We start from the raw sequence: 26,789 nt of genomic DNA on the forward strand, positions 1-26,789 counted from the left end.
CCTCACATAGTGGGCCCTGGTCAAAAGTAGTGCACTGTATAGGGAATAGGGTGCCATTTGGGACACAGGCCCTGGTGGGAGGTGAACCTGCTCTTGTTTGGTGGCGTCGTTTATTCAGCCTACAGTGTATGATGATCCCCTGCATACTGACCGACGCAGTAGCCTACTATTCTCATTTGTCATTGCATCTGCTCCCTGTCTCCAACAGACACTCCTCATTATCAAACTAGCTTATCATGATCATGCTTTCACACAAAACCACTCTTTATGGAACCGGCTCCATCCCACCAACAACGTCCGTAATTCTATGGTCACACGCCTTGACGTAAATCTGTGTACTTTTAGTGCATTTACAAATGGGCTCCTTATGACATTGTGCATCCCTAGAAAGTTGAATGTGTGCGTAGACCCCAAGGTCATTAGCCAATACAATACCAACTGATATTGTGAGAAGCTATGTGAGGCTTATTTGCATGCGGTCCCCACATGCCGTCATGTACTGTACGCACAAATACAACCTCTGTACGGTCCTCAGCTATATATTATCATACAGATTGACACAAATCAAAGGAGATATTTATAGCGCAGTGGCAATAGTCAGCTGGCAGTTTGTGACGGACTGATCGCAAACATTCTCTACGTTAACTACAGTATGTCGCTCATAGCTCATCTGAGGTCTCTTCGCTAAAACACCTCTGGATAGTGTGAGAAATAATAGCCACCTTGATAACCATAGTAACCATCAATGACAGCATACTAAGGCAAACAGCGATAACCTACACGAACAGTGATCCTCAAAATTGCAAGTGCAGTTATAAAAACACATCAATGCAGCTAATTCGGGTTATACATGATCATCAATTATCAACCAAAACTCAGTAAAGAATCATTTGACGCAGTCGGTCATTTTCAAAGCAAATTCCACAGCCCCCCCCCCCCCCCCCCCCCCAGAGATTTATTCTTGGAAGCCCATTTTCCACTGCGGGAAATCACCCTCTCTCCCCACTTCTGTGGTGAACCTCAACAGCATGTTCAAAATAGCATGCATGGCCTCTGTTCTACTCTAAGGGCCTTTAGTAGTAGGAGCTGATTACCCCAGAAATGATCTTACATACGCTATGAGAGGGGAGACCCAGAGCCGTATATGGAGATGTAATGGATACTAATGGCTTCTAAACACACAGAGCTTTGGCTGCGATAACAACGGATCTCTCTGTACGTGCATTAGTGGGGTTTGATAGATAAATCAGGATTAAAATGGTGATAAAAGGCTTGATACAGGATTTACAAGTGATTCACAAGGGGCAGGAGGCAACCAAGAATTACACAGAAGACTGAAGGGATAAATAACTGCCTGTGTACACAGACACAAGCAACATGATAGGATTCTGGGCCAAAGCATTGCACCGGAAATGTGGGCACTTATCTTCAGCTTTTGCCATGCCCAAAAGAAAGCACTCGCACACACCCAAACACACACACACACACACACACACACACACGCGCGCTCTATAGACTTTGTAGAGGGATCATGCTACTGCAGAGAGCTGGCTTCATGGATCGATAGAATCATGTCCGATAGCAATCATAAATGATAAAGTGGGGGTCAGCGTTGAAGCATAACCCCATTACTCCTCTTTTAACTCAACTACAGCACTCTGGGAAATACGGCCTTAACTTCAGGAGACCAAATGCCTCACAACCCCTAGCAGACCTGCCAATATTCATAGGGGTTATAATGGTGCACTTTGACATCTGGTTACACATAGTCCCTGATGGAACGTTAAAATGAACCTATATGTAAATTCCAGGGTCAGTATGGTCTATGGGCTGTAAATAGGGCAGGATTTCTTCAGATAGACACAGTGAAAAGCAAACAGTTATGACAGGAACAGTTGGAGAGAGGAAAAATCTCCACTTCATATGCCAGATTTTCTGCACCCACACACCCACACACACTCTGCAGAGGGACTTGTACTGACGGCTGGTTACTCGGGCTATCTCAGAGTGAATTCAAATCGTTATCTATTTCTGCAGTCCCTTGTGGGTTCGTATCTCCTCCATACAACACACAATAAGCGTGCCATACAACAACAACTTGACTGAAGCTACCCGACAACATTTCTTCTCTTTCTTCTCCAGTTGCCTATGATTCAACTAACCTGAAATGGACAGTAATTTAAGTAAAAATCTATTGTTCAATAAACTGGGGAAATATAACAAAGGAAGTGCACAGTGGCCATTCAGATCGTTCATCAATTTTCTTTGGTCAATACTGTTTTTCAAGTTATAACATCACCTGGGTGCAGTCAACACACAGTCATATAGTTAGTGCTAGTAATTACCCCAGTTCCCATGGTAACTGATGGCTACGGCTATGACAGTCTCTCCCCTGCCTCCTCCATGCAGTGTTAAGAGTAGAGAGAAAACATCCCTTCGGAAGACAAACTGCAAATGTAGCCATCACTGAGGTTCTCACAGAGAGAGAGAGAGAACAGCTTATTAACCCAAGATCACTGACTATACACAAAGCAGTATTTACCTACACATGTAGGACCAGCCAGTGTTTTAGAGCTAATTCTGCCATTTCAAAGATATAGAGTCCCCACGGGACAACATATTATCTTCAAAGAGATTCTTCTATCAAAGGGAAAAGAGGAGCATCTCATTTACACATTTCCTACAGGCTACTTCCATTGTCGCGGCGCAAAAGTGCCTCCTGTTCCAAGGTAAACAACTGTCCCTGGTTTCAGGAAGTTCAAAGCACATTAATGGTTTACTTGGTCGGGTTACAGTGCTTACTAGAACGACCGGAATCACTACAAGACTAGGGTCCATATGTGTCGAGTATCACAAAAGGAGGAGTGCTGATCTAGGTTTGGGTCCTCCGTGTCAACGTAACCTCATTTGTTATGATCTAAAGGGCAAAACAGATCCTCGATCAGCGTCCTGAGACGCTTGAACATCCTCCCGGGTGACTATTACATCATCCAAAACTTGTTGTCTTAATTGAACATCATCCAGAACATTCATTATGTAATCAGTGAATTCATTAGTTCATCTTTTTCTTCTATTTGTCTCTCTGTATTTTCCTTTTTGCGTCTTGTTCTTGAGAATGTCACTTGTATGAAAAACCCGAGGCATGGACTGTTCTCCGGGCTCCTGTGCTAAATTTAAATTGATTAGAGGTATTACTCCATTACACTGCAGTCCATTGATTATTTATTGCCATTACCATTTGTATGCATCTATTTATCCTGCTACCAGTCACTATTACACTATTACATTGTCAGAGGAAAAACCAAGCCATGAGGTTGAAGGAATTGTCCTTAAAGCTCAGAGACAGGATTGTGTTAAGGCACAGATCTGGGGAAGGGTACCCCAACATTTTTGCAGCATTGAAGGTCCCCAAGAACATGGTGGCCTCAATCATTCTTAAATGGAAGAAGTTTGGAACCACCAAGACTCTTCCTAGAGCTGGCCACCCGGCCGACCTGAGCAATCGCGGGAGAAGGGCCTTTGTCAACAACCCGATGGTCACTGACAGAGCTCTAGAGTTCCTCTGTGGAGATGTGAGAACCTTCCAGAAGGACAACCATCTCTGCAGCACTCCACCAACCAAGCCTTTATGGTAGAGTGGCCAGACTGAAGCCACTCCTCAGTAAAAGGGACATGACAGCAAGCTTGGAGTTTTCCAAAAAGGTACCTAAAGACTCTCAGAACATGAGAAACACGATTCTCTGGTCTGATGAAACCAAGATGGAACTCTTTGGCCTGAATGCCAAGCGTCACGTCTGGAGGAAACCTGGAACCATCCCTACAGTGAAGCATGGTGGTGGCAGCATTATGCTGTGGGGATGTTTTTCAGCGGCAGGATAGTGGGAGACTAGTGAGGATCGAGGCAAAGATGAACGGAGCAAAGTACAGAGAGATCCTTGATGAAAACCTGCTCCAGAGCGCTCAGGACCTCAGACTGGAGCAAAGGTTCAACTTCCAACAGGACAATCCTAAGCACACAACCAAGACAATGCAGGAGTGACGTTGGGACAAGTCTCTGAATGTCCTTGAGTGGCCCAGCCAGAGCCTGGACTTGAACACGATCAAACATGTCTGGAGAGACCTGAAAACAGCTGTGCTGCAACGCTCCCCATCGAACCTGACAGAGCTTGAGAGGATCTGCAGAGAAGAATAGAAGAAACTACCCATCTTTCCCAAAACCTGTTTTTGCTTTGTCCTTCTGGGGTATTGTGTCTAGATTGATGAGGGGGGAAAACAATTTAATCAATTGTAGAATAAGGCTGTAACATAGCAACATTTGGAAGTCAAGGGGTCTGAATACTTACATGTATATCCTAATACACTTTTTATGTACAAACCCACCTCAACCACTCCAGTACCTCTGCACATTGAATAAAGTACTGGATCTGACCTGTATATACAGTACTTGCATTCTATTATTTATTTAACTTACATCGTAGTTATTTTTTAAATCTTTTTTTGTTATCTATATTATTATTATTATTATTAACACTGCATTCTCAAGATAAGAATTTCACTGTACTGTTTCACACTTGTTGTATCCTGTGCACATTGCGAATTAACGTTGAAACTTGAATTGTGTTGGGGCTGTCCTAAAGTGGCTTCTCACCTGAAGTGCCTGTCCCAGGTAGGGGAGCAGCCCAGAGATCATTATTTCTGATAGAGACGCGAACAGCTGCTGTGCACATGCTGCGCCACTTTCCAGTATACACACTGCACAGGCACAGTTGTAAGAAGTTGAGCCCAGGCATGTGTATTCACAAACAAGCCACAGATGCATGGGGTGGTAAAGGTGTGTCGGGGTGGGGGGTGTAGAGGTATGTGTGTGTGTGTGTGTGTGTGTGTGTGTGTGTGTGCGCACGTTCATGAGAGAGAGAGCTTGAGAGAGATAGAGAGAGAGAGCTTGCGAGAGTAAGAGAGAGATAGCGAGCGAAAGAGAGAGAGATACAGAGAGAGAGAAAGAGAGCTTGAGAGAGTAAGAGAGAGCGATAGCGAGAGAAAGAGAAAGAGAGTGAGAACTTGAGAGACAAAGAGAGAGAGAGAGAGTGTGTGAGGGAGAGCTGGGGAGAGAAAAAAAAACTTATTTGAAACCCTTATTCAAGGTTTCAAAGACCTCTCTGATGAGAACAAACTACTGGCCCTGTAGGGGGAGGACACAGAGAGCTGTGTGTTGGCAGCTCACTACATTGCTGCCTGCCATAAGACGAGGTACATTGTCTGTCAGACCAACCATCCTTGCTCATGTCCTCTATGCCATTGTTATTGGTTATTTTGACCCTTGATTATCGTTGTTACTGTTGTCCCGTTGACAATAGATTATTACTTTTTTAATTATGTTAATATTGTAAATCTCCAAAGTAAGCTTTGGCAATATGTACATTGTTACGTCAGGTCAATAAAGCAAATTTAATTGAACTGAGAGAGAGAGAGAGAGAGAGAGAGATAGAGAGGGAGAGAATGCCCATGTCTATACTCCTCTTTGAATTGCTGGAGTTGCTGAACATACTGTACTTTTCACTTTACCTTTCACTTTTCAATAACTCATTGTAGGACATTATTGCATGATTTTGAATGAAAATGTACGCGTTACGTGAATCCCAGGAGAAACATATTCAAGTACTATATGAAAGTGAGCAAAGCAAAAAGCACAATTGTGTGAGTCCCAATGTTTACAGTAATCGGGTCGCGAGTTCACTCACCATGTTGACTTCGGATACCATGTCTATGCTCGCCACATCTATACTCATGCCAACTGCAACAGGGGCCCCTGTAATGCAAATGCAATGGTATCATTTACAATGACAGTGAATTAAAAAAATGGCTGCAATATGAGCCCAAGATGAGCGAATCGGCATAGTAAACATGGACACGCTGCAACATGGTTGCCCCACTTTTGAAAACGTACCTCCAAAGTCTGGTCGAAGACGAATATCATATCCCTTTAGTAGTTTGTCCACCGTCTCTTTCACAAACGACATGTTCCCTGGTTCATTCACGCTGAAACAACAAAAGGATAGCGTTTACTACAAAATTGCACGTTCGTTTTTCCGTCACACTTTTACTAGAGAAATCACTCACCTTTGTGCGCAACAAACGACAGCTACAATCACTGGTGCTGAAAGAACACTAAACAATTTTCCACTCAGAAAAGCCCACATTCCTTACTGTTTTGGTGAAAAACGTGCAACGCAAAAACGGTACAATGTGTTTACAAATCAGAATATTCCATTGGCAAGTTCTCGTGGAGGAAGTCGTTGGCTTTTCAGACCGTTCAGATCTGTTCGGTTTGACATCACTCGTATTTTGGATTTCTCTCCTCTCTCTCTATGCAACGGGGAGACATGAAGGAACTATACTCCTAACTGAAATGTATATTGGCTACTGGCAAAGACTCCACCGGTGGAGGCGGTAAAGGTACTTTCTTGGATTGGAGCCAACCCCGCTCACTCCAGATATTCATCTAATTGACCGTAAACCTGAATATGTTCTAATCCCAATAAGATTTCACATAATGTGCCAAATAGATGTAGGCCTAGACTGAATTGCTATACCTGATGCAACGTGTCATAAGAGGTCTATCTCCCTTCCTCCAAGTCCTATTCAATAATCAAAATCGACCACTCGAGCCCGTGGGGACTGTCAGTCTACCTGACTGACGTACTTACCTGGTATCATAGATTGCAAACAACTTCTTGTTTCCATCGACTGCATTCCTGAGGGGGAAAAACAAGAGGAAATATGACTCAGTAGAACACTTTCATTTTCAGCTGCACAGTAACACATGGTGACTATGATTTATATATACGCTGATAACTCACACCTAGCAACATACAACGCAGTGTAAAGTCTGTAATTGAGTCAATTTAGTTTTAGGCGTCGCTATAGCAGCTTTGCGGTGGGTAATTTGTTTTTGGACCATGAGATGTTCTTATAATAGCACACACTTGGCATACTCTCTTTCCCAAACACTGGAAGTGCTTTATATGATAAGCAGTGCACTTTAGGAATACGTATTTTAACAGGCTCAAGTTTGTTTCAGCACCGTGGACAGCACCACCCGATGGAATTAATGTAGGGTCAGAACGCGCTATGGGAAACGGAGCTGTACAGTTCAAACGTGGGGCTGAAACACCTTAGCACCACTTAAATAACTCACATATACCTGGCAATTTACAAGACAGTGCGACATGTGTCTACTTGGTGCAAATAATTCACGTATTATAGATCTGTCAAACTGAACTGTCAACTATTGATTGTAATGTAAAAAGGTGTAGAAATTGAATACCGTGCTACAGGAGAGTGAAATATGATTAGTCAGTATAATGTTCTGTCAAAAAATATGGAGTTAGAGTACCCTCTTATGGCAATTGGTATAACGACTTTGTTTGATGTTGGCTAACTGTAAAAAAAAAAAAAAAAAAATGTGTTTTTTCAGTAAGATTGTGTAATCACACCTTTTGATAGACATTGATTTATTGCGGTCCTTCTTTTCATATTTGAGTGCGGTCATTCTCGATTTCCTCTGATCATTACCGTAATAATTCTCATTGATGGACCTTAGTCTGGTGAGTCATCGTGGCATAATAGGTCGGGGTCGAAATCAAAGGCAGTACTCTGGAGGCAGCGGTACCATGTGCATTAGAACTATAATAAGCGGTACTTCTCTTTTCAACAAAGCTGACGCATTTCCCACTGAATGAGAGAAAAGGCTAGGTAAACAGAGGGGACCAAAATTGGACATGTAGGTGAATAGGTATACTATTTTATTGGGTCCTTGGGATATAGCCTTGTTTTTTTTCTCTTCAGGATGGATCAACCCACTGCCCCTCATTGATTAAATTGATTTCGACTAGACAGCTAATTAGCTTGCGGGAGAGGATGGCGTTTTATTAACTAACTACAGCAATATGCATAGGCTAGTGTAGCCTACAGTGGCAAGTAAGATAACAGGGGAAAGTTAAGTGACGCTTGGAGTTCCTGGAGGATCGTTTTCACTGTCGCACCTATGATAACGCACCGGTTAGCAAATCGTTGCAGTGTGTGCATGTGAGCAGCAACTGGAGGTGAGTGTGTTTTCTGACTAAGATGGGGCGCCGGGCCGCTAGTCCGCTATGAGTGGACAAATACATTGTGACTAAGGGTATGTAACACGAAAAACGTTGTTGTCACAACCGAAGATGAGGACTCGGCATTAAAACCTCTCATCTCCAAAAGGCGCGAAGGAGGTGGCGGCACAAGACGCAAACATCCGCTTGATATGAGTAGGAAGTCAGTCAAGCAAATCAGGAGAGAACAATACACGATCGAGACTGACTGCGGTGGCAACTATAAACGGAGTATATCTATATCCCTCTGAAGGAGCAGCAGCATACCCTTGACTTTCATTGCTGCGGGTTTTGTATCGCTTTTCTAACCTGGATTTAAATCAAGATGATGGCTCTCTCTACGGGTAATTGATTTTCAACCCTCTTTTATGCATGAGGATGGCATCAGAAGCACCCCCACTCTCCTTCCCTCTTTTGTTAGGGGGGTATGAGTGGGGGGGGGGGGGGGGGGGGGGGTCTGGGGAAAGGGAACAGTGAGGGTACATCATTAGCCTACATTGAAAACCTATTGCACTGCCTGCGAATTCATACGCAGTGAGGATCACCAATACAATGCAACTGCGAACACGAACAGTTGCCGCAAAGTGGGGAGATGTTATAATACTGCTGCAACAAGGTGTTTAGCATTGGGCAAAATGAATGCACACAAGGACGTGGGCCAGGAATGTAGAAAGACATGATTGGTATATTCACAGTTTCAAACAGTTATTGTATCAAGGTTAGCCTACTGATTACTCTTGTAGGTCCATTATAGGGCTGCTAGTTGAAAGTGTGCGTGGTCAGGTGTGCGTATTGGGGGAGGGTGGGGTACAGTACAACACCAAAGGACTTATCATTATGGTACTATAGTAATACTAGTACTGTAGTAATAATACTCTGGTAGGAGTATAGTGTAGAAGGTGAAGGAGAAGTAGAAGTATGATGACAATACATACTACTGAAAGTACTGATTGTGGATTATATGTTGTTATTCCAGACAAAGAGGACAAAATGCCCAGCTTTTCTACAATGAAACACGTGTGGATCTCTGTCTTGCTGGTGTGTATTACATGTCACGTGGGGTAAGTGAAACATCTACCATCCAATCTGACTATACACTGCATTACATCCTCATTTGAACAGTAGATATACTGTACATGTCCAACGATGATGTGCTTTATTTACATCGACACTAGCCTCGTCAAGCAGTCTCCATGTTACAGTATGTGGAACTAACCAGCCTGATTGATGTTGTGTCTTTCCCAGTCGTGGCCAGACCACAGCAGAGGCATTGAAAGAGGCAGAGGCTAATGACAACATCACCATCTTCACCCGGATACTGGACGGACTGCTGGACGGCTACGACAACAGACTCAGACCAGGACTTGGAGGTAACGTATACCGACTTACAGACCACTCCGATCCAAACTCACATCACTAGAGGTTACAGTACAAAGCAATACAACACAATACAGTATTATATCCGTATTCATTTTCTTGGGGCAAATGTCATTCAGTAATACTCTTATTTGACATTATATTTCCTCAGAGTACACTCAAGCCAGGTGCAGCAAGACCATTGTAGCATGCTGATGCAGGAGATTTATAGAACCGAAATACAGTGTGAAATGTGGATGTTTCTGTTTCAACTTACAGTTTGTCTTGGTTTGAATTTATACTGAATGTATTTTGGTTCTTTTGCAACTTGAAGGGATTGGATGGGGGAAAGAGAAACACTAAGAGAGTGTGCCTGCGTGTGCACTGATTTAATGCAATTATATTACTGTAGCCTAAATGCTATGCAGGTTATGCCGCAGCAAATTAACCTGTCACAAGAAGAAAAGTTACCAGCTGATGAGACGATAAATGCATAGTGCGCTCCACACTGAGATGCGCTGTGTGACCCCACGTGGGACCAACTATATGTTTTGGAAACACCCCCTTACTTGCAGGGAGAGGGCTCTGGGGCGTTTTCTTTTTGGTTGGGGGCACCCTGGAGGCCACCCCCCTCTTCCCCAGAAAGCATATGAACACATCATAAGCCATGGCAAAATGATTAGCAAATTAGCTTTAAAACTGCAACATTTTCTCTCAGTCTCATGGCAAAATGTTTAGAATAGCATGAGATAAGCTATTAAACTTGATCGGACCTTGCAGGGGGGAGGGGGGGGGGTCGCAAAACTGCAGTATGCCAATGCTTAGCCTCATACATAATTTGTGATCCAGAATAGCATTTTCCCCCTCTATAAAATCACACTTGCTAGACTTCTTGGATTCAGTGAGAAAAATAAAGAGACTGTTCTAATATACAGAATTGCATTGACTGGAATATATTCCAAGAGCAAAGCAATCACAGTGATAGATCAATCCTAAGTGAGAAGGAACTGCACTGCCAACACGCCATATATCACACAGCCCCCCTCATGACCACCACCTCCATCTGCAAAAAGTAACCTTGAGATCCAGACCTCTATTCAGACGAGAGAGAGAGGGAGTCAAAGAGTGTTCACCGGAAGATAGAAATATCTTGCATCTCTTAGAGGAAAGAAAATGCTCTACCTCCGATTTGGTCTTAGTGATTTTTAAAATCCTTTTCCCCCTCTTTCTAAATCTTTTTTCATAATGTCGCTAATGTAACATGGATACATCCAACATGGATTTGCCAACTGGGGTTGGAGAACAGAGCTGCACTCACTTCCTCAGAATGGTTTCTGTCATTGAAGGCTGTAAAGATTTCAAATGGAAATCTCGATGATGATTACTCATAAATTGAATTTGTCCCTGTCCCTTGTCTCTTCATGTTCACGGTCATATTCCAAATCCCATTCTATCCACAGAAAAGGTCACGGAGATCAAAACCAATATATTTGTCACAAGCTTTGGCCCAGTTTCAGATACTGAAATGGTGAGTCAATTTACAGCCCATTTCATTATGCACCATTTCAATGACGTCCAGTAACGTAATTCTTTGCGATCAGAGTAACACCACACCCTCATGTAAATGTTAAAATACACAGCAATGATCCTAGGCGCATGTAGTGACATGTATTCATATTTTTTTGTTAAGTAATAAATCAAAATATTATAAATAAATACATCATGGGCCAGATTCCAGGATGCAGATTAAGCACAGTCCTGGACTGAAATGTTATTTCAATGGAGAATCTCCTTTTAGTATTTATTTTTGTTGTCCAGGACTAGTTTTACAGTTTAATATTTTAATTTGACCAGGAAAAGGTGAAAATTGCTAACTTTAAACCTTATTATCCTCATAGTTTATACAGATTGTCAATTCAAGATTTTTTTTGCAAAAAGTATTATTATATTATTGATCGATTGACTATGACTTTGTGTAACAGTACTCTGCTTGCGTTGTGTACAATCAGTCATCGACACGGAACTCCAACGTGTAGCACCAGTCATGGAGATTTATTCTGATAGGAACGGCACAAAATTGCACGTCATGCAATGCACGGCTCACCATCCAACTCTGCACTCACGCACGCTGGTTTGGTGCTTGTTCACTGGGACGATTCTAACTGGAACATCCCCCCTCGTAAGCAAGCTACGCAAACCAGCCAATAAGATGCCATGTTGAGTAGGTGAAGGCAAGACAAAACTCAAACCAAAAACCCATTGGCATAAAGTGGCAAGGGGAATCACCAATATAACCCTGTTACACTTGCAAATCACCCATTCTGTAGCACAGTTAAAATTATATGGCAAATAGAAATCAAACTGGATGGAAATAGACGGGAAGGGTTGAGGGTAGTGGAAGGATAGGAGTAAAAACAAACAAAAGATTGTCAAATATATTGTGTCTGTAAAATGTACAGTGCCTTCGGAAAGTATTCAGACCCCTAAACTTTTTCCACATTTTGTTACGTTATAGCCTCATTCTAAAATGTATTAAATTATTTCCCCCCCTCATCAATCTACAATACAATACAACGACAAAGCAAAAACAGGTTTTCCACATTTTTTACTAATTTATAATAATAAAAAACTACTGAAATGTCACTTTTACATCGGGTTCAAGTCCGGACTCTGGCTGGGCCACTCAAGGACATTCAAATACTTGTCCCGAAGCCATTCCTACATTGTCTTGGCTGTGTGCTTAGGGTCGTTGTCTTGTTGAAAGGTGAACCTTCAACCCAGTTTGAGGTCCTAAGCACTCTGGAGCAGTTTTTCATCAAGGATCTCTCTGTACTTTGCTCTGTTCATCTTTGCCTCGATCCTGACTAATCTCCCAGTGCTGCCACTACCATGCTTCACCGTAGGGATGGTTCCAGGTTTCCTCCAGACGTGATACTTGGCATTCAGGCCAAAGAGTTCAATCTTGGTTTCATCAGACCAGAGAATCTCGTTTCTCATGGTCTGAGAATCTTTAGGTACCTTTTGGCAAACTCCAAGTGCGCTGTCATGTGTCCCTTTTACTGATGAGTGGCTTCCGTCTGGTCACTCTTCCACAAAGGCCTGACTGGTGGAGTGCTTTAAAGATGGTTGTCCTTCTGGAAGGTTCTCCTTTCTCCACAGAGGAACTCTAGATCTTTGTCAGAGTGACCATTGTGTTCTTGGTCACCTCCCTCGACCTATTGCTCAGTTTTGCCGGGCGGCCAGCTCTAGAAAGATTCTTGGTGGTTCCAAACTTCTTCTATTTAAGAATGATGGAGGCCACTGTGTTCTTGGGGACCTTCAATGCTGCAGAATTCTTTTGGAACCCTTCCCCAGATCTGTGCCTCGACACAATCCTGTCTCGGATCTCTACGGACAATTCCTTCAACCTCATGGCTTGGTTTTTGCTCTGACATGCACTGTCAACTGTGGGACTTTATATAGACAGTTGTGTGCCTTTCCAAATCATGTCCCAATCAATTGAATTTACCACAGGTGGACCCCAATCAAGTTGTAGAAACATCTCAAGGGTGATCAATGGAAACAGGATGCACCTGAGCTCAATTTTGAGTCTCATAGCAAAGTGTCTGAATACTTATGTAAATACTTTTTAAAAATGTATATTTGTTTTTGCAAAAATGTCTAAAAAACTGTTTTTGCTTTGTCATTATGGGGTATTGTGTCTAGATTGGGAAGGATAATTATTTTTTAATCTGTTTAAAAGAAAAGAGTCTTTAACGTAACAAAATGTGGAAAAAGCCAATACTTTCCGAAGGCAGCATGTATAAGCTGGAAGTAGAAGCTTAAGTGTTGTTGTTCGTTAGTTTACTCCAATTAGGGGAGGGGTGGTAGGGTTCGTCAAAAATACTAAATCTAATGACATAAAATAATACAAAATGAAATACTTTAAAACCTTTTTAAACCTCAGGTACACTACACATTGCATTTCCTCCTGCACAGGAACATTCTCTGAGTCAGAGGGATCAAATTAAAATAGCAGATCTGCATGTGTCCACGGGCTTTGACTCAGAGTGTTATCACCATGTATCAACACCATGCCTCTCTCCGCCTTAGGAGTACACCATCGATGTGTTTTTCCGACAAAGCTGGAAAGACGAGCGCCTGTGTTTCAAAGGACCCATGGAGATGCTGCCTCTGAACAACCTCCTGGCCAGTAACATCTGGACCCCAGACACATTCTTCCTCAATGGGAAAAAGTCTATCGCCCACAACATGACCACGCCCAACAAGCTACTGAGACTGAAGGATGACGGAACGCTGCTCTACACCATGAGGTACCAACCACGGGCCTGTTCAGTACTATTTCAGATAGAAATGTATCACATATGAACAGATAGGAAGTGCCTGTAATGTAGTGTGGGGAATTGTGTCAGGTCTATTCAAATCAAATCACATTTTATTGGTCACATACACATGGTTAGCAGATGTTGATGCGAGTGTAACGAAATGCTTGTGCAGTAATATCTAACAAGTAATCGAACAAATTCACAACAACTACCTTATACACACAAATGTAAAGGGATGAATGAGAAAATGTACATATAAATACATGGATGAGCGATGGCCGTGCGGCATAGGCAAGATGCAGTAGATGGTATAGAATGCAGTATATATACAGTGGGGCAAAAAAGTATTTAGTCAGCCACCAATTGTGCAAGGTCTCCCACTTAAAAATATGAGAGAGGCCTGTAATTTTCATCATAGGTACACTTCAACTATGACAGACAAAATGAAAAAAAAAATCCAGAAAATCACATTGTAGGATTTTTAATGAATTTATTTGCAAATTATGGTGGAAAATAAGTATTTGGTCACCTACAAACAAGCAAGATTTCTGGCTCTCACAGACCTGTAACTTCTTCTTTAAGAGGCTCCTCTGTCCTCCACTCGTTACCTGTATTAATGGCACCTGTTTGAACTTGTTATCAGTTTAAAAGACACCTGTCCACAACCTCAAACAGTCACACTCCAAACTCAACTATGGCCAAGACCAAAGAGCTGTCAAAGGACACCAGAAACAAAATTGTAGACCTGCACCAGGCTGGGAAGACAATCTGCAATAGGTAAGCAGCTTGGTTGAAGAAATCAACTGTGGGAGCAATTATTAGGAAATGGAAGACATACAAAACCACTGATAATCTCCCTCGATCTGGGGCTCTACGCAAGCTCTCACCCGTGGGGTCAAAATGATCACAAGAACGGTGAGCAAAAATCCCAGAACCACACGGGGGGACCTAGTGAATGACCTGCAGAGAGCTGGGACCAAAGTAACAAAGCCTACCATCAGCAAGGGCATTGAAAATTAAATGTGGCTGGGTATTTCAGCATGACAATGATCCCAAACACACCGCCCGGGCAACAAAGGAGTGGCTTCGTAAGAAGCATTTCAAGGTCCTGGAGTGGCCTAGCCAGTCTCCAGATCTCAACCCCATAGAAAATCTTTGGAGGGAGTTGAAAGTCCGTGTTGCCCAGCAACAGCCCCAAAACATCACTGCTCTAGAGGAGATCTGCATGGAGGAATGGGCCAAAATACCAGCAACAGTGTGTGAAAACCTTGTGAAGACTTACAGAAAACGTTTGACCTCTGTCATTGCCAACAAAGGGTATATAACAAAGTATTGAGATAAACTTTTGTGATTGACCAAATACTTATTTTCCACCATCATTTGCAAATAATTTCATTAAACATCCTACAATGTGATTTTCTGGATTTTCTTTTCTCATTTTGTCTGTCATAGTTGAAGTGTACCTATGATGAACATTACAGGCCTCTCTCATCTTTTTAACTGGGAGAACTTGCACAATTGGTGGTTGACTAAATACTTTTTTGCCCCACTGTATATGAGATGAGTAATGTAGGATATGTATGCATTATTAAAGTGGCGTTATTTAAAGTGATTAGTGATACCTTTATTAAATCCATTTATTAAATGTATTAAAGTGGACAGAGATTTGAGTCTGTATGTTAGCAGCAGCCACTCTATGTTAGTGATGGCTGTTTAACAGTCTGATGGCCTTGAGATGTTTTTCAGTCTCTCGGTCCCAGCTTTGTTGCACTTGTACTGACCTCGCCTTCTGAATGATAGTAGGGTGAACAGGCAGTGGCTCGGATGGTGGTTGTCCTTGATGATCTTTTTGGCCTTCCTGTGACATCGGGTACTGTAGGTATCCTGGAGGGCAGGTAGTTTGCCCCCGGTGATGCTTTGTGCAGACCGCACTACCCTCTGGAGAGCCTTACGTTTGTGGGCGGAGCAGTTGCCGTACCACGTGGTGATACAGCCTGACAGGATGCTCTCGATTGTGCATCTGTAAATGTTTTTGAGTGTTTTAGGTGACAAGCCAAATTTCTTCAGCCTCCTGAGGTTGAATATGCACTGTTGCGCCTTCTTCACCACGCTGTCTGTGTGGGTGAACCATTTCAGTTTGTCCATGATGTGTACGCCGAAGAACTTAAAACTTTCCACCTTCTCCACTACTGTTCCGTCAAAGTGGAGATGCTGTTTCCTGAAGTCCACAATCATCTCCTTTGTTTTGTTGACGTTGAGTGAGAAGTTTTTTTCCTGACACCACACTCCGAGGGCCCTCACCTCCTCCCTGTAGGCCGTCTCATCATTGCTTACCACTGTAGTGACGTCTGCAAACTTGATGATTGAGTTGGAGGCGTGCATGGCCACGCAGTCATGGGTGAACAGGGAGTACACGAGAGGGCTGAGAACGCACCCTTGTGAGGCCCCAGCGTTGAGTATCAGCCCACACCACCTGGGGGCGGCCCGTCAGAAAGTATAGAAACCAGTTGCACAGGGCGGGGTCGAGACCCGTGGTCTCAAGCTTAATGACAAGTTTGGAGGGTACTATGGTGTTAAATGCTGAGCTGTAGTCAATGAACAGCATTCTTATATAGGTATTTATCTTGTCCAGATGGGATAGGGCAGTGTGCAGTGTGATGGCGATTGCGTCGTCTGTGGACATATTGGGGCGGTAAGCAAATTGGAGTGGGTCTAGGGTATCAGGTAGGGTGGAGGTGATATGATCTTTGACTAGTCTCTCAAAGCCGTTCATGATGACAGAATTGAGTGCTATGGGGCTATAGTCATTTAGTTCAGTTACCTTAGCTTTTTTGGGAACAGGAACAATGGTGGCCATCTTGAAGTATGTGGGCACAGGAGACTGGGATAGGGATTGATTGAATATGTCCGTAAACACACCAGCCACCTGGCCTGCACATGCTCTGAGGATGCGGCTAGGGATGCCGTCTAGGCCGGCAGCCTTGCGAAGGTTAACACGTTTAAATGTTTTACTCACATTGGCCACGGTGAAGGAGAGCCCACAGGCTTCGGTTGGGGGCCGTGTCAGTGACACTGTATTGTCCTCAAAGCGAGCAAAGAAGTTGTTTAGTTTGTCTGGGAGCAAGACATCGATGTCTGCGACGGGGCTGGTTTTCTTTTTGTAATCCGTGATTGACTGTAGACCCTGCCACATTTTTTTTATTTATTTTACCTTTATTTAACCAGGCAAGTCAGTTAAGAACAAATTCTTATTTTCAATGACGGCCTGGGAACAGTGGGTTAACTGCCTGTTCAGGGGCAGAACGACAGATTTGTACCTTGCCAGCTCAGGGGTTTGAACTCACAACCTTCCGGTTACTAGCCCAACGCTCTAACCACTAGGCTACCCTGCCGCCCCCTGCCGCCACATACGTCTCAGCCGTTGAATTGTGACTCTACTTTATCTCTGTACTGACGCTTTGATTGCCTTGAGGAGGGAATAGCTACACTCTTTGTATTCGGTCATGTTTCTAGTCGCCTTGCCATGAATAACAGCGGTGGTTCGCGCTTTCAGTTTTGCGCGAATGCTGCCATCAATCTACGGTTTCTGGTTAGGGAGGTTTTAATAGTCACAGTGGGTACAACATCACCGATGCACTTGCTAATAAACTTGCTCACCGAGTCAGCGTATAGGTCAATGCTGTTGTCTGAAGCTACCCGGAACATATCCCAGTCCACGTGATCGAAGCAGTCTTGAAGCACTCGTGCGTCAAACTAAGTAACATAATTTTTATTTTTTATTTTTTTATTTCACCTTTATTTAACCAGGTAGGCTAGTTGAGAACAAGTTCTCATTTGCAACTGCGACCTGGCCAGATATCCCCTTTAAGCTAGGTATATGTTTCTTTGAATGGGCTGCGTTTTTCAGACCATGTGACATCCCGAAAAATTGGTCTTCTCACGAGCGTCTGAACGATTTGGGCTACAGACTAATATGACCCCGCTATGGAAAGGAGATATTCTCACAAATACGATGGTGTTCTCCATTTTGGATTTACGATCTCCGCAAGTGTCACTCGTCTGAAGGTAACTGGTAAATAAATGAATGGAAGTATGGAGTTAGTTTTGTGCCAACAAAAACAGGTGGTTAAATGCGTGTCCAAAAAACAAAAGTATTTCCTTACTGTAGCTTTCTTATATCTCTTAGATAAAGTGTGTCAAAATCTTATTCCCCCTTTTATTTTTGGACTGTCTGTTTGGCCATTTATGATTGTGTTATTCAATGTGTTTCTATAGGCTATAGTAGTAAAGACCAAATAAAATGTTGGGGGGGAATACCTACAGGGGTCCTAAAATTCCAAATCAAATAGCTAAATGATCCATGGTATGACCATCTTAAAATAATTCCATATGTTAGCTGAACTTCCCCCACCCCACCCAAAGGCTTAGACGTATAGAGGATCATTTCTGAGCTTTGTGTCTGAAAAGCTAATGTTACGCTCACTGAAATACACCCAGCCACGATTCACAAAATGGCCCTGAACTGGTTTGGTTATTGTTGTTGTCTGTGTGTAGGAGGTAACAAAAGCCTCTGCACAGCTATTCTACTCAGCCCAGCTCTTGGTAACGTAGGCTCAGACAATTTTCTGTTCTTTTGTTCTTTGTGATGCTGTATTTTGTATGTTATGGAACACTGACCAATATGTGTCAGATTAGATGAAATATTCACCATTGGATTCATAATAGACAGGAACCGAAAGTGATGACAACCAATAGCAATCATACGAATAGATCAGGACTTCCTGGTATCACTTTAGGAGGTATCAGTTAGTCCAGAGCAATACCACCCACTAAAATCATCTTAATGCCAGATAAACAGATGCAAGAGAAATAGATGAACCATATTAACCCCTTATGGCCATGTGACCGGGCACTATTTGGCACGATCAGGCATCGCCGTCGCTGGAATCAAAGTCTGATGAGTGAAAGAAGAAGAAGAAGAAGAAGCAGATACCAGGCCCATCATTTTAAAAAGGTAATAGATTTCCCAACGACTCAGGAAATGAAACATCAGGACGTTTCTGCTTTTAATCGCTCCGGTTTTACTACTGTCTCCTAATGTATTTCCATTACCAGGAAAGAGATTAACGCGCTACCTAGATTTATTGCATGGTCCAGCCTTTCAGAATCCACCGCCATCAGGGGAGGGCTCCTTCTCTCCAGTGGAGATAATGACTAAATGTGATTGCATTCTCACCCCCCCGATTCCCGAAACATTAGCCCGAGAGCAACAGAGTTTTCAGAAACCTTCAGAAGAGGTTGAAGCAAGTGACCATCATGCAGTATTCTTATTTCCAGAGCAAACTGTGCCTCTGATGCAGGAAATATGCATATTAAGAAACTAGTGCAGTCTTTTTGCCATGTTCATTCCTTTGAGGTGCACTGGTGACATCAACACGTAACAAGTAAATGTTATAATGTTAATCACACAAGAAATGCAGGTGCATAATTGTAAATGCAAAAAAAATGAGTAATGGGGATGATTTAGAATAGATGGCACCGGTTACATGTCATTTGAGGAGGCATTTGAAACCCTAATTTTGAAAGGGAAAAAGGTCTCTATGCATGGACCTACATTAGGATATAGCTAATCAAACCTGTATACCAATATGCTTTCCTTGTGAGACAGAAAATCCGGTTCTTCAATTTCCAGTCCTGCAGTTTCTCTTGTAACCACATGATGGCAGCCTTCCCTGTTCACAATACAGACCAATGAGAATTAGAGTTGGCCTTCCTATGATCCAATAAGATCTTAAAACATGTCAGCTGTCTTTGACGCAACATAAGCAAAGTAATAACATTGAATAAATCAAATCAAATCAAATGTATTTATATAACCCTTCGTACATCAGCTGATATCTCAAAGTGCTGTACAGAAACCCAGCCTAAAACCCCAAACAGCAAGCAATGCAGGTGTAGAAGCACGGTTATAAGGATGCAGTGAAGTGAACACAACCGGAGTCCATATGGTCCTCAAGGACGAGAGGTGTCCTCATTTCATTGTTATATCAACGTGTTTACATGTGTCACTCACTATATGGTGGTTACTTTGTGGACATGTTCTCTGTGAATACACTCTTGACGGACAGTACATGGGGGATTTGAAGTGAATGACAGCTGGGAATTCACAAATAAGACAACCACCACAAGATGGCAGTATATTCAAATGTAATGCCATGTGATTGGCTCAGGGTGAATTCTTGGTGATTCTGTCTAGAAATACTACAAGGGAAAAAAAACGGCCTGTGATGTAATCGTACAGGCATTGTGCTATCTATGCAACTAACATTAGCACTGGAGATGAAGATGTTGATGATGACGGCGGATTTGAAATGGGAAATAACAGGATTATTATATGTAGTATATCTGTAGGGGATTTGGGTTTATTGTCTTGATCTTTTGTGTCTCTCTCTAGGTTAACCATATCGGCGGAGTGTCCCATGCAGTTGGAGGACTTCCCAATGGATGCTCATGCTTGCCCTCTGAAGTTTGGAAGCTGTGAGTAAAATTCCATGTGTTGATATTTAGTGTATTACTCTTTGCCACACGAATAATACAACGGCACAGATCCCATACGTATAAACATTACTAGGCCCAGACTTCTTATGATCTGAGTATGAGTCAATGACAGCACTATTTATCAAACCTCCAACTCAGTAAACTACCAAATCAATTCCTCTAAAGTGACAATTGAGATTGCACAGTATTCTGTAGGATGGTACCTATGGAACAAGGAAAGAACACAGAATCCAGCCACAACGACGGCGCTGCAATAAGGAATGACCTGAATCCTGAAACCGGAGGAGCTAAACCTGGTTCAGTTAAACTAGGTGGAGGGCCAAAAGGTTTAATCAAATTGCTTGTCCTTAATGACCTTTCGTAACCTGGTCCTTAATTACCTCTGGTAACCAGGCCCTTAATTACCTTTGCTAACTTGGCACGTGGCCTGTGGCCTCAGCACCTGGGCTATCCTACTGTACCACCTCGCCAGGGCTCCCAGGGTTGTATTATCATTTACCAATTAGACCTAAAAGCAGACTATGGTCAGGCAGGGCCATCCCCTAGACTTTTTGGGGGCCCTCTGCGAGATTTGGTTGGGGGGCCCCCATGCCTCGCTGGCAAAACATTTTGGTGGCCCCCCTCTTGACGGCAGAGAGAAAAAGTTAGAGTTAAAGTACAATTCCACACATTTTGCCATGGGGCATAGAATTTCTTTTGCAATTTTAAAGCACATTTTCTGCAATTCTACACATTTTGCTGTGGGGCGGAGAGAACATTTAGCAATTGTATAACTAATTATATGCAATTCTACTCATTTTGCTATGGGGCAGAGAGAACATTTAGCAATTGTATAACTAATTATATGCAATTCTACTCATTTTGTCATGGGGCGGAGAGTAAAAGTTGCAGTTTTAAAGCAAGTTTTCTGCAATTCTACAGATTTTGCCATGGGGTGGAGAGAACATTTAGCAATTTTATAACTCATTCTATGCAATTCGACTCATTTTGCCATGGGGCGGAGAAAAAAAGTTGCAGTTTTACAGATCATTTCCTGTAATTCTACACATTTTGCCATGGGGTGGAGCAAATTATTTGCAGTTTTAAAGATAATTTACAGAAATTTGACACATTTTGCAATGACTTATGCCATGTTAATATAATATTTGAGTGAGAGTGACTAACAAAGTCAATGGCCCTTCGTGCCTGGTCGGTAATTCAGCCATGATTACTACATTTACATTTGAGTCATTTAGCAGACGCTCTTATCCAGAGTGACCTTTAGCCGCAATTATGGTTAAGTTCCTTGCTCAAGGGCACATCGACAGATTTTTCTCCTCGTCGGCTCGGGGATTCAAACCACAACTGTCCGGTCACTGGTCCAACACTCTTAACCACTAGGCTACCTGCCGCCACCACAACAAGTTTAAATAGCTGGCTAGACCTATTTACCTTTTTTTATGCTGACATGGGCTAATTGAGAGACTGGCTGTGACTGGCATAACAAGAACAATGAAAAAATGCTTATGCACAACCAAGTTTCGAAATGGCGCTGCTATTCTAACGGGTGTTGCCTGCCTGCCTGGTTTAAGTGCTGGCCTGAAATAGCTCAGCTGTACTTTGACCTTTCAGAAGCGGACAGCGCAGATGGATAGTCCCAGGGAAGCTAATAGGAATGCCCTGGGCAGGGTCACGCCATGCCACACTATAGTAAACCCTGGGCTTTGTCACACCATCGGACGTATATAGCCAGATTAACTAGCTGATTGAACTGCCCCTACAGATGTAGGATCTTAAGTTGATCACTCTTTTGTTGCGGAGATATTTTTCTGCTCAGCAGGAAATGGAAACTTGTAGTGTATTTGAGTTTTAAAAAGCCTTCTAAAAGTTTAGAATTTCACTTTGAAATTACAGACTAGGTTTGTCCTAACAAAAAAAGGGCCAGACACATTTGCATTTGAGTAATTTACATACAGAGCATACCGATACAGCCACTACAGTATAGCCAGTTGTCTGAGCACTGTGACCACAGGCTCTATTTCTCATTCCAACACCCACACATCCCACTTCACCACCAGATAAAACTGCTTTCCTGTGCAGCCGAGCTCACGGGGGATATGAAGGATGATGGAAAGTGCATCTTGCCTTTACTCTCTTGGCCCGCAGTTGACCTTTTTTTCAAGCAGCACAGAAAAACTAAGTCTTATCAAATAATGTTCATGATAAGTAGGATGGATGTGGTAGGGTGTGGGGAGGAGGGAGTGTGTGTATGTTTGTACAGATGTAGGATTGTAATTTGATCACCCTGTTACAGGAGAACTGTTGCAGGATATTTAAAAGGTGTCTATTTGAGAGTTAAAAATGCTTATGAAGTTTGTCAATTCCAATTTGACATTTTTTTGACTTGATGAAAAATGTATCAACCTCCACAAAAAAATTCCATTAATTATAATCCACTTAATAATGTATATTTCCTGTTACTGCAGGATTATTTTCCTGCTATAGCAAACTGGAACAAATTAAGATCCTACGTTTGTATAGGTCTGTGGAGTAGCATGGAAAATGTCTGACCTGACCATGCTGCTGCTGCTAAGACGAAATTCGGGGGTCAATGCAACGTCATATTTGAGACGTGGGATCTCCTTCTTATGCTTTTTTGACTTACTACTGTATATTGCATTGATAGCCGACACTCTTTTTAAGATGAACTCATAACTAGTGTACTGTACTACAAGGAACAATAAAATATTGAAATCACCAGCAAATTAACATCACAGGTCAAAAATGTGCCCTTTTGACACTATTCCCCATCTAAATTCATAAAATGGTTAAATTGATGTTAAAACTATATCGTGATGCGGACATAATCTACAAGAGTGCTGTAATAAACAGTCATTGAAGTCTGTGGAATGATGACACTCACGACTCTCTCAGTCTTCAACCGATTAGAGCTGTGGTGAACTGAAGTGCTTTTAGGAGCTGGGTTCTCTATTGTCGTCCATGCATTACTAACACAAGGTTATCTGTATGGAGTGGAGAGATGGAGAGTACAGAGGGCCGCATGCGTCCCAAATGGCACCCTATTCCCTATTTTCTGCACTACCTTTGACCCAGGTCAAACGTAGTGCACTAAATAGGGAATAGGGTGCCATTTGGGACCTGGGCACAGCCTCTTTTGATAAACGAAGCTGATTTTTAAAATGGGTTGTATACTACAGGCAAGGCTCAATCAGTGCATTGCTGTATACCCGGTGTAGCTCTTTTCTATTCCCATGGTCAAGTAGGGGTTTTAGACGCTGTAAAACCATCCTATTGCTATTATGTACTAGCACACTCTCCTCACAGGTACAGTAGATGGCTCAGGTTTTAAGATTAAGATGTATTGGTGCGTGGACAGTATGTAAGCAAAGATTATATCAAATTTGTCCATCGTTTCATTTGTTCATTTGTTTGTTCATTCGTTTATTCATTTGTTTACTCATTCATTCATCCTTTCATTCATTCATTCACTCATTCATGTATCGCAACTCCTAATGTTCATGTTATGTAATAGATGGGTGTGTACCGTGCAATCTTAAAGTCAGGAAGAGGTTGCCGTAAAGTTGGCATATGTGACAGTCCCCGTCTGCCAAATCCTTTAGCTCTACTACTAAATCATGGTATTCCCCGCATCATTATCCTTAAGGCTTCTAAACCCACCCAACTTTACATTTTGGCCCTGGCTTTCGGCTAAAGCCATCCAAGAAGTCTGACTGTAAATAGCAATCCACTAGGCATGGCCAGTAGTACCAGTACTACAGCAAAGTGCTATGACATGCTATTGAGCTTGGTTGCTTAGTTACTGCACTTTACATTGATCCATCACTTTCCTTTTCTTTGTTCTTCCCACCCAACACACACACACACACACACACACACACACACACACACACACACACACACACACTTACATGACAAATGCCTTTAATTTTCCTCCTACAGCTAGGGAGAAACGCTCGTTTAGTCCCTAGAAACATTCACAGTGGACCTCATTTTGATTATTTTCTTTAATCCAGAAAGACACTTTGTCATCCGGGGGATTAAACTACAGTTATTCTTTTCATCCATAATTAGAGCCCAAAAAAAAAATGATTTTTTAAAATTTTTTACATGGAACATGGAAATTAAGTAGAAATGAAGTAGACTGGTACAGTGTATAGCCTTGAAGTACCTGACTCGCCCTCACATTTTCTTTCTCTCTCTCCGTGTTCTCTCTCTCTCTCTGTTTCCTTTTCTTTCTTCCAGGCTCCTGTGGCTCATCCCTTTCTTAACCTGGTTCTCTAGGCCTTTGTGTTTTTCTATTTTATATACAGACCATCTATAAAAGCTGAGGAATCTATAGAGATGTAGGATATTAATTTGATCAACCTGTTGCAGTTTGTAATTTCCTACTTTGAAATTCATTTTAGACAGGATTTTAACTTATGAAAAATGTCAGTCAATTACAATCCAATTAACAATTCAAATGTCCTGTTGCTGTAGGATCATTTTCCTGCTATAGTAAATGAAGATCCTATATCTGCACCTCCACTCATTCCCCATGGTCCTGACTGGCCCATTAGTCCTCACGATCCACCTTCCTCTGCATCTCCCTGCATGCTTAAAGAGACCCCAGGCCTCACATTGATAGCAGACAGGAAAGGTGCTGTTTCTGAGGTTTCTCGCCGAATGTTGGCCCTCTATTCTTAGGACAGGTGTGGTTTCACGTCAATATCCCCACAGTGTTTCAACAGTGACAGTGTTCAGGAGAGGAACAGCTTGCTAGTTGTTTGAGTTTAAATTAGGCTAACACCTCTGATAAAGCGTAAATCCTTCATCTGCACTTGATTGAATTCTTTTGTTGGACTGCAGGTACTGTCCTAGCCGGCGCTTTCCCGACAGTAGGTTACTGACTACCCTAAAGGTTGCAATTATACTTTACATACAATATAAACGCAACAATTTCAAAGATTTTACTGAGTTACAGTTCAAATCATGAAATCAGTCAAATTTCCCATTTGTTCCCATTATCCCCTGTGTATTTATACCGGTGGTTCTGTTTGTCTGTTGCCAGTTCGTCTTGTCTCGTCAAGCCTACCAGCGGGTTTTTCTAGTCCCTGTTTTCTAGTCCTCCCGGTACCAACCTTTTCTGCCTGCCCTGACCCTGAGCCCGCCTGCCATACCATTCTGCCTGCCCTAACCTCGAGCCTGCCTGCCATCCTGTACCCATCTGACTCTGACCTAGTTTACGAACTTCTGCCTGTCCACGACATGCCTCTTGCCTGCCCCTTGTCTATTAATAAATATCAGAGACTCGAACCATCTGCCTCCTGTGTCTGCATTTGGGTCTCGTCCTGTGTCGTTATAGAATGAACTGGCCATGACTGACCCAGCAGACTCGGACTAGCTCCTCAACACTGTCTCCCTGCATGGAGCCACCATTGGGAGAAATTAGGAGCTACTCCAGAAGCTTATGGAAGTACATACTTTGGCAGAATGCCATGACCAGGGTTTCAAATCATTACTGGAGCAATTCCGTGGACTATCTATCAGGCATCATGCCACAACGGAGACCTCCCGGACGCTCAGTAATCCCCCTACCAGTGGTGATTTTGTCCAGCCTACCCCGGCGATGGGCGCCTACAGGAACACAGGAGGGAGAGGAGGTCTGTTCTCGGCCACACTCGCTCGTCCATGGCTGCTTTCTCGCCTTCGAAGAACCCCGGAAGTCCCCGACGCCTGCATTCCCGAGAGGATCCGAAGTCACCTGAGCCCCCTCGGGAAACATCGGGGACGGGCGACTCGTTTACTCCAGAGCCTATGCAACTGGGCAGGGCTAGATTGTCGCCTAAGGAACAATTACGTAGGCTGAGCTCCAACTGTTGCCTGTATTGTGGTTCTACAGGGCATTACATATCCACCTGTCCAGTAAAAGACCAGGCTCATCAGTAGGTACGCTGGTGAGTATGCTGGTGGGCCATACTGGGAGTCTTCTAACTCCTATTACTTGTACACCTTTCCATGTTATCCTGCTGTGGAGTGATTGGTCTAAATCTCTCCGGGTGATCATTGACTCTGGGACTGACCAGAACTTCATGGACGCTACTCTAGTATCTGAGCTGGGTATCTCCATACAAATCCTCTCCATTCCCATGGACGTCAGAGCACTGGACGGACGCTCCATTGGCAGGGTCACTCACAGTACGGTTCCCACTAACATGCGAGTGTCGGGCAATCACAGTGAGTCCATACAGCTTCTACATATTGAATCTCCCCATGTTCCTGTCGTTTTGGGATTTTCACGGCTCCAAAGGCACAACCCCCTGATTGACTGGACCACTGGATCTATCCTGGGTTGGAGCCTGTTTTGCCGCTCACATTGCCTTAAAGTGGCGCAGCCTGCCCCAGG

General features: G+C 42.9%; 2 protein-coding genes across 6 annotated transcripts in view; one reads left to right on the forward strand and one right to left on the reverse strand.

Annotated features, from left to right (window-relative positions):
* Positions 1 to 26,789, reverse strand: part of LOC110495827 (gamma-aminobutyric acid receptor subunit beta-3) — a 53,521-nt gene that overhangs the window by 21,029 nt on the left and 5,703 nt on the right. For 2 of the 4 annotated variants that reach the window (XM_021571289.3, XM_021571288.3), the window contains exons 2-4: positions 6,705 to 6,752; positions 5,945 to 6,036; positions 5,739 to 5,806 (exon numbers count right to left, since the gene is read on the reverse strand). In XM_021571289.3, the coding sequence (XP_021426964.2) occupies positions 5,739 to 5,806; positions 5,945 to 6,036; positions 6,705 to 6,752 (208 nt within the window). The other 2 variants (XM_021571290.3, XM_021571291.3) reach the window with 2 other exon arrangements.
* The window catches only part of LOC110495826 (gamma-aminobutyric acid receptor subunit alpha-5), a 31,059-nt gene continuing 11,837 nt past the window's right edge, over positions 7,568 to 26,789 (forward strand). Inside the window, exons 1-6 of one of the 2 annotated variants that reach the window (XM_021571287.3) lie at positions 7,568 to 8,488; positions 9,121 to 9,205; positions 9,390 to 9,514; positions 10,961 to 11,028; positions 13,593 to 13,813; positions 20,280 to 20,362. In XM_021571287.3, the coding sequence (XP_021426962.1) occupies positions 8,470 to 8,488; positions 9,121 to 9,205; positions 9,390 to 9,514; positions 10,961 to 11,028; positions 13,593 to 13,813; positions 20,280 to 20,362 (601 nt within the window). In that variant the 5' untranslated portion in view covers positions 7,568 to 8,469. The remainder of the gene's footprint in view (positions 8,489 to 9,120; positions 9,206 to 9,389; positions 9,515 to 10,960; positions 11,029 to 13,592; positions 13,814 to 20,279; positions 20,363 to 26,789) is intronic. The other variant, XM_021571283.3, reaches the window with a different exon arrangement.

This window comes from Oncorhynchus mykiss, chromosome 18, assembly GCF_057628025.1.
Source record: "Oncorhynchus mykiss isolate SJ-2025 chromosome 18, ASM5762802v1, whole genome shotgun sequence".
Taxonomy (NCBI): domain Eukaryota; kingdom Metazoa; phylum Chordata; class Actinopteri; order Salmoniformes; family Salmonidae; genus Oncorhynchus; species Oncorhynchus mykiss.